This window comes from Mizuhopecten yessoensis, unplaced genomic scaffold (assembly GCF_002113885.1).
Source record: "Mizuhopecten yessoensis strain PY_sf001 unplaced genomic scaffold, ASM211388v2 scaffold10869, whole genome shotgun sequence".
NCBI lineage: Eukaryota > Metazoa > Mollusca > Bivalvia > Pectinida > Pectinidae > Mizuhopecten > Mizuhopecten yessoensis.
Genome location: NW_018408762.1, coordinates 276,382 through 287,284, shown reverse-complemented (window position 1 = coordinate 287,284; position 10,903 = coordinate 276,382). Strand labels below are relative to the sequence as shown.

At 41.3% G+C, this 10,903-nt stretch overlaps 1 protein-coding gene across 4 annotated transcripts in view; it reads left to right on the top strand.

Moving 5' to 3' along the window:
* The window catches only part of LOC110463175 (tubulin polyglutamylase TTLL4-like), an 86,791-nt gene that overhangs the window by 55,436 nt on the left and 20,452 nt on the right, over window positions 1-10,903 (top strand). For all 4 annotated transcript variants that reach the window (XM_021517553.1, XM_021517556.1, XM_021517555.1 and 1 more), the window contains exons 3-7: window positions 3,219-3,322; window positions 3,779-4,039; window positions 4,339-4,449; window positions 9,315-9,391; window positions 9,671-9,948. In XM_021517553.1, coding sequence (XP_021373228.1) covers window positions 3,219-3,322; window positions 3,779-4,039; window positions 4,339-4,449; window positions 9,315-9,391; window positions 9,671-9,948 — 831 coding nt within the window. The remainder of the gene's footprint in view (window positions 1-3,218; window positions 3,323-3,778; window positions 4,040-4,338; window positions 4,450-9,314; window positions 9,392-9,670; window positions 9,949-10,903) is intronic.

Sequence of the window (10,903 nt, the reverse complement as noted above, 5' to 3'; positions counted from 1 at the left end):
CTGTTACCCTGGTACTTTACCTGTAACAGACCTTTATACACAGATCAATCTGTCCTACAAAGTTGTTACATACCCCACAGTCTGTTACCCTGGTACTTTACCTGTAACAGACCTTTATACACAGATGAATCTGTCCTACAAAGTTGTTTCTCGACTTCTTCGTGTGTATTTTTCCTTGTTATGATGTTGTAGCTGTATATATTGATGAAATGTAAAACGTTTCGTTGACTTTAAGTCCTGTCATTATAAACACTGGAGATGTCTACTTACATTGAACTGTATAAATCATGCTGACTGAGACAGCAGACTTGGTTGTGTAAAAGACTGACAATATTGGTGATGTTCACTATTTTATAAAGGAGAAAAAAACCAATACAGATTTATTGCAGTAGAGAAACTTTGATGAAACAGACGCCTATCCTTGTAACGTAATTAGGTCCCCTACACTTTAAGATGCGGGGCCGCTGAGGCTGGGAACACAGCTCCAGTAAGCGGGGCTGCTGAGGCTGGGAACACAGCTCCAGTAAGCGGGGCTGCTGAGGCTGGGAACACAGCTCCAGTAAGCGGGGCCGCTGAGGCTGGGAACACAGCTCCATCACGAAGGCCACATCTTGTTAAAGAAGTGCCTGGGGACTCAGGCTTTTTTTTACAGTCAAGATTTTTCTGACTGATATTACAACATCACCAGATAAAAAAAATCCGGCTCTGGTTGTAGGCCGATTTCTTCTGACTGATATTACAACATCACCAGATAAAAAAATCTGGCTCTGGTTGTAGGCAGATTTCTTCCAGTGCTTCCTTTTTTCTGTTAAGCATGCTCTCACCTGAATACCTCTGATCTGTTTTGTTCTGTTAAGCACATGCTCTCCCCTGAATACCTCTGATCTTTTTTGTTCTGTTTAGCATGCTCTCACCTGAATACATCTGGTCTGTTTTGTTCTGTTAAGAACATGCTCTCACCTGAATCCCCCTGATCTGTTTTGTTCTGTGAAGCACATGCTCTCACCTGAATACATCTGATCTGTTTTGTTTTGTTAAGCACATGCTCTCCCCTGAATACCTCTGATCTTTTTTGTTCTGTTTAGCATGCTCTCACCTGAATACCTCTGCTCGGTTTTGTTCTGTTAAGCACATGCTCTCCCCTGAATACCTCTGATCTTTTTTGTTCTGTTTAGCATGCTCTCACCTGAATATATCTGGTCTGTTGTGTTCTGTTAAGCATGCTCTCGCCTGAATATATCTGGTCTGTTTTGTTCTGTTAAGCACAGGCTCTCACCTGAATACCTCTGCTCGGTTTTGTTCTGTTAAGCACATGCTCTCCCCTGAATACATCTGATCTGTTTTGTACTGTTAAGCATGCTCTCACCTGAATACATCTGGCCTGTTTTGTTCTGTTAAGCACATGCTCTAACCTGAATACATCTGATCTGTTTTGTTCTGTGAAGCACATGCTCTCACCTGAATACATCTGATCGGTTTTGTTCTGTTAAGCACAGGCTCTCACCTGAATACCTCTGATCTGTTTTGTTCTGTTAAGCATGCTCTCACCTGAATATATCTGGTCTGTTTTGTTCTGTTAAGCATGCTCTCACCTGAATACCTCTGATCCATTTATGTTAGAAAGTGACCTTTGTTTTGCCATTTGAAACCTTGTGGTAATGTCACGTTCTGATATGTGGATTAGCATTTAGTTTTTTTGTCATGTCAAGCTGCAATGCCACAAAGTGTAAACTCTAATTAACCCTTTCTCCACTATAGACCATGATGGACTCATCCAGATCAATGCATGGTTGAGTCTGCTAAAGTTATATAGGGGTGAAAAGATTAACTCTATTGCCTTTGTGTGGTTCTATCGGTCAGATCTACATTCAAATGAAGGGATCTCAGGATTTACCTTGCCTAGCTTCAGTCAAAAATTACTTTTGTTTCATAATGGTGTCACTGGTGCTGTGGTATTTATGGAACATTCAAAACCACTTTGATACTCGAAAATATTCATAACACTAAAAATCTTTCAAATAATAAATACTGTTGAAAAAAGCAGCATATCAATCTGTCTTTAATAAGGTTGACTTCATCGCCATAATTGGAACATACATTAATTTTTATTTGGCCAAATTTTATCAAAGCGTTTGATTGCTGGATTCACTTATGCAAATCAAAGTGAAAAAGAGAGCCTCCGATATTAGGTCAGGACAAGAAGTCTTAACAGAACCATTAGCACTGTTTCCCTATAGACTCCTGGTATTGGATCAAGATTCTTGAAGTCGCCAAGATATAGCAGATGGAGGCGAAATGGTTCGGTCACATTGGTCCCTATACTAAGCAGTGATTCTCAAAGACAAATCAATATTAAAGCCAGTCTGTTTCCTGTATGCAATTACAGACTATAGTTTAAAACAAGCCTATAAATGTAGATAATTATCTATAACCCACATGGGATACTGACTGAGGTTTGATCGTGGTATGTAGACACCAGGGACCTGGAGGGTTCTGATTAATGTCCCTACTCTATACTAAATAGGCGGCTATCAGCTCCTTATTGTTATAGATAATTGGAATCTTACCGTAATCGCCCTGATTAGCCCTGTGAACTGGGTCGTCGGGGGATTACGTTATTCCCAGATGTATAGATTATAGACGACTCGTTATTTGTTGACAGATGTACTCTGTGAGGCTGATGTAGTTGCTTGCTCTGTTTATATTATAACAGTCACCTATGATTCAACAACAAGGTGTTGGAACAGCGAAACTTCAGCTTTGTAAATAGTCAGAGCATCAAAATATTCAATTGAATCAAAATTAACTCATGCAGAATCAAGCAATTTCATGAATTTAGGCAAAGTCAGACATATTGTAACTGTATACACATGTTTTGCAGTTGCAGACTAAGAATAAACAATTATTGCCATTACATAAGACTTAATATATTACCGATATACAGCAGTCTTTCAGTTGAGACTAAATATATTACCATACGTACCACATTTAGTCTGTATGACCTACTGTATTACCAGCAATTTGAACATTTGCATGGGAATGTCATATTTGTTGTGAGAGAAAAACTTCTTATCATGGTGGTTTTTATTTTATATTTAATCACATACTTTTAATGGCTTCACATCATTGCAGCATTTTAGTCTGTTATTTTACAAACTTGAGTACTTTTTTGTCTGCTTTATTTTTTTCTTATGAATATTTGTTTTCTGTCATTACAGGGAACGTCTTCCAGGAGATGGTGAGGCCAGTCTGGAGGAGTTCGGCGATGACGACGATGACGGGATCGACTGTTTAGAGGATGACTATGCCGGGGGGTCTGATGGTGAGACAGAGTTAACGTTTTCTTAGATTTGTCCATTGAAAACACATTGCAATTTTAATTGTTGATTTCTGACTTAAATTAGTTTTTATTCAGGTGAAATATGCTGCAGTGGTTAAAATTAAATCCTACATAGAGAATATAGAATATTATTTGCATCTTGAACTATATGTCCAGGCCCAAGGTTAAGGGCCATGAACAGTCTTAAACTGAAGTCAAAATTTCAGATGTTGATGAAATGAACATTTCTATTAGTAATCAATTTAACTCATGTGAAAAGTCAATGCTTAAAACCTTTACATGTACATGTAAACAAAATCAGAACTGTTGTGGAACAAAAATGTTACTGATTTTAATTTGGACACAAATCTAGATTAATTTATGATCCAGTAGTTATGAAGTAACCATAACAACCGAGTGTCTGTTTTGTGAGTGTTTCATTGGATGTCTTTGTCCCAGGTGAGTCTGATGGCTACTCCATTACCAGTAGTATTTCCCGACAATCATCTGCGGCTCGGTCGCGCGCAAGGTCTGCGCGCCGCTCCGCTGCACGATCCGCCAGCTCCACAAGTGGTGAAGACTCACGGCCTCGTACTGCCAAGGCGTCTGCATCTGTGCTCACAACAAGTGAAAAAGAAACGGTTCTCCATCCTCCACTACGCCAAAGTCTTTTCCCACGCATTCCCCCCACCGTCAACTTTGTCATAGAGGGCGAGAAAGGTAAGGTGTATAGTTTTACAGACCTAACATTATGACAAGAGTCTTGATCTGATTTCTATGTCTGTATTCACACACATAGTTATCTGCATCAGTGAAAATATTTTTTCAAAGATTCCAGATGCGTGGAGAATGCAAATACCACAGCTCAAATTAATGCAAAGTGGAGAAATTTTGCAGATTTAAAAATAAATAAATTAATGTCCACATAACAGTATTGCGTAAATGTGACAAGTGCTTTATGGTCCAGGCCCTATATGCCTGTTTGTTGTGTTACATTGTTCACTTTTTCTGTATTACAGTGGAGCAGTTGCCATGGGAATACAGAAAGTTCCTCAAGTGGAGAATGAGTCCCATTACCCCAAACATCGTCAAACACACGCTTGCTCGTGTAGGCTTCCGCATTACCAAAAGTAAGTTTGTTGATTTGTTAGCATAATGATAAAGCCGTCATCTGTATGACCCGATACTGACATAGCAGGGGAAGGGGGCTAGATCTACATCCTACCTGTAACCTATTTGATGCAGTGTGTATACACTGATCGATAGGGGAAACGTCCCGGGTCGAGTGACATAAAAAATATACAATTTCATCTCATTGTTATACAGGTAAAAAATACAGATCGCTCACTCAGTCATAACTTGACAAAGGGACCAGTCGGTCTCACTCAGTCATAACTTGACAAAGGGACCAGTCGGGCTCACTCAGTCATAACTTGACAAAGGGACCAGTCGGGCTCACTCAGTCATAACTTGACAAAGGGACCAGTCGGTCGCACTCAGTCATAGCTTGACAAAGGGACCAGTCGGGCTCACTCAGTCATAACTTGACAAAGGGACCAGTCGGTCGCACTCAGTCATAGCTTGACAAAGGGACCAGTCGGTCTCTCTCAGTCATAGCTTGACAAAGGGACCAGTCGGTATCACTCAGTCATAGCTTGACAAAGGGACCAGCCGGTCTCACTCAGTCATAACTTGACAAAGGGACCAGTCGGTCGCACTCAGTCATAGCTTGACAAAGGGACCAGTCGGCCTCACTCAGTCATAACTTGACAAAGGGACCAGTCGGTCGCACTCAGTCATAGCTTGACAAAGGGACCAGTCGGCCTCACTCAGTCATAACTTGACAAAGGGACCAGTCGGGCTCACTCAGTCATAGCTTGACAAAGGGACCAGTCGGTATCACTCAGTCATAGCTTGACAAAGGGACCAGCCGGTCTCACTCAGTCATAACTTGACAAAGGGACCAGTCGGGCTCACTCAGTCATAACTTGACAAAGGGACCAGTCAGTCTCACTCAGTCATAGCTTGACAAAGGGACCAGTCGGCCTCACTCAGTCATAACTTGACAAAGGGACCAGTCGGGCTCACTCAGTCATAGCTTGACAAAGGGACCAGTTGGTCTCACTCAGTCATAGCTTGACAAAGGGACCCGTCGGTCTCACTCAGTCATAGCTTGACAAAGGGACAAGTCGGTCTCACTCAGTCATAACTTGACAAAGGGACCAGTCGGTCTCACTCAGACATAGCTTGACAAAGGGCCCAGTCGGTCTCACTCAGTCATAGCTTGACAAAGGGAACAGTCGGTCTCACTCAGTCATAGCTTGACAAAGGGAACAGTCGGTCTCACTCAGTCATAGCTTGACAAAGGGACAAGTCGGTCTCACTCAGTCATAACTTGACAAAGGGACCAGTCGGGCTCACTCAGTCATAACTTGACAAAGGGACCAGTCGGGCTCACTCAGTCATAGCTTGACAAAGGGACCAGTCGGTATCACTCAGTCATAGCTTGACAAAGGGACCAGCCGGTCTCACTCAGTCATAACTTGACAAAGGGACCAGTCGGGCTCACTCAGTCATAGCTTGACAAAGGGACCAGTCGGTCTTGAAGCGTTTAATACATTGTTTGTGTAGAAAGTAACACTTTGATATTACATAAACTGATGAATCTTATGGAAGATAATGATAAAGCTGTTGAAGTGGTCATTTCAGTTTGTGCATTGGGTGGGCCATGATGGTTATGTTCTTAGTAGGATTGGGTGGGCCATGATGGTTATGTTCTTAGTAGGATTGGGTGGGCCATAATGGTTATGTTCCTAATAGGATTGGGTGGGCCATGATGGTTATGTTCGTAATAGGATTGGGTGGTTTTGCTGGTGAAGAAAAGATTCTTTTTTTGTAAAAATGTAAAGGAGTTGTGGTTGTTGGGTTGTTAGATTTTAGACATAGCGGTTTTATTGTCACTGTCCTGGTAAAAAGAATATTTGAGTGGTTGTGATGGTAGGGAGGTAGAAGAGTGGTCGTAATGTATTGTTTTAAACATATATATTGGAGTGGTTTTATTGTGGTTATATTGATAATGGCAAAGAAGTAATTAATTCGAAAAAATATTTGTACATTTATTTGATTTCTGTTGCCTGTGCCATATCTACCTAAAAATACTAACTCTCAAAAGACATTCAAGTTGCTTTTAGGCAGATAATAGAAAAATCTGGACCGAAGGAGTTACAGTTTCCTTCATTGCTAAGCAAACATCCAATACAGTCATAGGTACACACCACCATATTACTCTGGCCCAGGCCAAAGTCACGTATCACCAGTCAATACTAATTTACTACCAGGGGGAAGAAGTCTGCAGCCCTTTATTACAACTGACACGACACGTTGACTGTAATTGTGGATAACTTTTGTGACTACGACCTGAAAACAGGATTATCCGTAAATAAAATGGTCGTTTGAAATTGAAACAGTAGTGGAGAGTTGATGATGGAGTCAAACCAGACAAACATCGTTGATTAAATTCCCTTTCTTTCTACGTCAGTTCTTCTCTAAGTACATCAACATACTCCAAAGTACTAGTACCTTAGATTCTTCGACAGTACCTCAACATACTCCGAAATTCTTGTACTCTTGGAACCTTCTGTCAGTACAAAACCCTCCGAGGTAGCAGTACTCGTGGAACCTTCCGTCAGTACAAAACCCTCTGAGGTAGCATAATTCTTGGAACCTTCTGTCAGTACAAAACCCTCCGAGGTAGCATAACTCTTGGAACCTTCCGTCAGTACAAAACCCTCCGAGGGAGCAGTACTCTTGGAACCTTCTGTCAGTACAAAACCCTCCGAGGTAGCAATACTCTTGGAACCTTCACTCAGTACAAAACCCTCCGAGGTAGCAGTATTCGTGGAACCTTCTGTCAGTACAAACCCCTCCGAGGTAGCAGTACTCTTGGAACCTTCTGGCAGTACAAAACCCTCCGAGGTAGCAGTACTCTTGGAACCTTCTGTCAGTACCTAACCCTCCGAGGGAGCAGTACTCTTGGAACCTTCTGTCAGTACCTAACCCTCCGAGGGAGCAGTACTCTTGGAACCTTCTGTCAGTACCTAACCCTCCGAGGGAGCAGTACTCTTGGAACCTTCTGTCAGTACCTAACCCTCCGTGGTAGCAGTACTCTTGGAACCTTCCGTCAGTACAAAACCCTCCGAGGTAGCAATACTCTTGGAACCTTCACTCAGTACAAAACCCTCCGAGGTAGCAGTATTCGTGGAACCTTCTGTCAGTACAAACCCCTCCGAGGTAGCAGTACTCTTGGAACCTTCTGTCAGGACCTAACCCTCCGAGGTAGCAGTACTCTTGGAACCTTCCTTCAGTACAAAACCCTCCGAGGTAGCAGTACTCTTGGAACCTTCTGTCAGTACCTAACCCTCCGAGGTAGCAGTACTCTTGGAACCTTCCGTCAGTACAAAACCCTCCGAGGTAGCAGTACTCTTGGAACCTTCTGTCAGTACAAAACCCTCCAAGGTAGCAGTGTTCGTGGAACCTTCCGTCAGTACAAAAACCTCCGAGGTAGCAGTATTCGTGGAACCTTCCGTCAGTACAAAACCCTCCGAGGTAGCAATACTCTTGGAACCTTCACTCAGTACAAAACCCTCCGAGGTAGCAGTACTTTTGGAACCTTCCATCAGTAACAAGGATGAAACATTGTATGGAACTTTAAAAACCAACTTAGAGTACGAACCAGAACACAATTTCCTTATCCAATGCTTTTGAATTACAGTTGTTAGGGCCCCACATCAGAGATGGGGATGCCTTATAGTAAATCTTACAGTGTCCGTCCATCTGTCCGTACACACAATCGTTTCTAGAGTTTATCTCATAATCCAAAAGACTGCATTTTTTGAAATATAAGTGGTGATACACTAATTTGTAGATGTACAATAGGGATTTAAAAATGTCTAAGGTCAAGGTCACTATTTCTAAAAATGGACCATGGGAGGTACAGTAAGGCACATTGAAGAGTCCTTGCAGACCTTTTAGTGTTCTACAGTTAGGCACATTGAGGATTCCTTGCAGACCTTTTAGTGTTCTACAGTAAGGCACATTGAGGAGTCCTTGCAGACCTTTTAGTGTTCTACAGTTAGGCACATTGAGGAGTCCTTGCAGACCTTTTAGTGTTCTACAGTTAGGCACATTGAGGAGTCCTTGCAGACCTTTTAGTGTTCTACAGTTAGGCACATTGAGGAGTCCTTGCAGACCTTTTAGTGTTCTACAGTTAGGCACATTGAGGAGTCCTTGCAGACCTTTTAGTGTTCTACAGTTAGGCACATTGAGGAGTCCTTGCAGACCTTTTAGTGTTCTACAGTTAGGCACATTGAGGAGTCCTTGCAGACCTTTTAGTGTTCTACAGTTAGGCACATTGAGGAGTCCTTGCAGACCTTTTAGTGTTCTACAGTTAGGCACATTGAGGAGTCCTTGCAGACCTTTTAGTGTTCTACAGTTAGGCACATTGAGGAGTCCTTGCAGACCTTTTAGTGTTCTACAGTTAGGCACATTGAGGAGTCCTTGCAGACCTTTTAGTGTTCTACAGTTAGGCACATTGAGGAGTCCTTGCAGACCTTTTAGTGTTCTACAGTTAGGCACATTGAGGAGTCCTTGCAGACCTTTTAGTGTTCTACAGTTAGGCACATTGAGGAGTCCTTGCAGACCTTTTAGTGTTCTACAGTTAGGCACATTGAGGATTCCTTGCAGACCTTTTAGTGTTCTACAGTTAGGCACATTGAGGAGTCCTTGTAGACCTTTTAGTGTTCTACATTGTAGTTTTATTCTATTCATTAATTTGCATTGCAGGTGACCTTCCCTTTAAACAATAAATTAAGTGAATCATCCCTGAAATTTCATGATAAACTATTCCAAACTTTGAATTGGAAGAGTACAAATGCGTCTTCAGGGCTGAATGAGTCAATGAACAGTAGTTGTATTTTAATTTTTTCTGTCATTGCAGGGAATCATGACTGGTTGGGGTGTTGGGGTAAACACATGAAATCTCAGGGCTTCAAAGCAATACGAGAATATCAGAAGGTAAGTACAAGGTTAAGGCTACATTATTGTCAAGGTCCAGGATATATATTACTTATTCCAAGGTCAAAAATTATCTTTTTCTCTTTAAGAACTATTTAATCAATAACACATATGTGTGTTTGTTTTAAAAATCCAAATCCATTGTAGAAAAAAAGAGTGTGTATTGTTTTGTTTTAAACTTGAATCTTTCCATCAGTGTCTGACCTATAACATAGTTTCAGAGCTATAACAGGGACCCAACTTATCTGTTGCTGATCTGTGTATGTTTTCCTGTTGCAGTTGAATCATTTCCCAGGTTCGTTTCAAATAGGTAGAAAGGATCGTCTTTGGAGAAATCTGTCCAAAATGCAGTTGCATAGTGGAAAGAAAGAATTTGGATTTTTCCCTCAGACATTTGTTCTCCCTTATGACAATAAGTTATTGAAACGTGCGTGGGAAGATGGCGGAAACAAACAGAAGTGGATTATCAAACCTCCGGCGTCTGCCCGGGGCATTGGGATAAAGGTTATCAGCAAGTGGAACCAGATACCCCGTAAACGGGCAGTCATCGTACAGAGGTAGGTATACACAATACAATGGTATACATGGCACGTTAGCTCTGGTCATTATATTGTTTCTTTGGCATTGGTATTCCTTGTATAAACCTCATGAAGGGTCAATAATTGTATATTGTATCAAGCTACATGAGAGCAGTCTTCCTTCTAAACTCAAGGGGTTGTATAATGACTAAATCGGCAGGGTATATTATTACAGAAAAAATGTCTTAAAGAAGCATTTGCCAAAAAAGTGACAACCAGATCAATAGGGGCTGGATAAACAAAGCTTGTGTTATGATACCATCAATAGGGGCTGGATAAACAAAGCTTGTGTTATGATACCATTAATAGGGGCTGGATAAACAAAGCTTGTGGTATGATACCATCAATAGGGGCTGGATAAACAAAGCTTGTGTTATGATACCATCAATAGGGGCTGGATAAACAAAGCTTGTGTTATGATACCATCAATAGGGGCTGGATAAACAAAGCTGGTGTTATGATACCATCAATTACCAACTGTCTAGAATGTTTTAGTCAATACAGATCATATACTGTTACATTCACTTGTTAGATGTATGTTTGCAGAATGAACCTAACCTTTGAACTGATATTACAGTTTTCCTCCGTGTAACTGAAATTCACTATTATCGGGAAATGTTGGAGTTACCCAGATGTTTGAGTTTTGTTACGAAAACTATAAATAGTAAGTCAGTGTAGAAGCTATCAGCTCATTTAGAATGGTTCTGTTCAGGTTAAGGTTTAGAATGGTTCTGTTCAGGTTAAGGTTTAGAACGGTTCTGTTCAGGTTAAGGTTTAGAACGGTTCTGTTCAGGTTAAGGTTTAGAACGGTTCTGTTCAGGTTGAGGTTTAGATTGGTTCTGTTCAGGTTGAGGTTTAGAACGGTTCTGTTCAGGTTAAGGTTTAGAACGGTTCTGTTCAGGTTAAGGTTTAGAACGGTTCTGTTCAGGTTGAG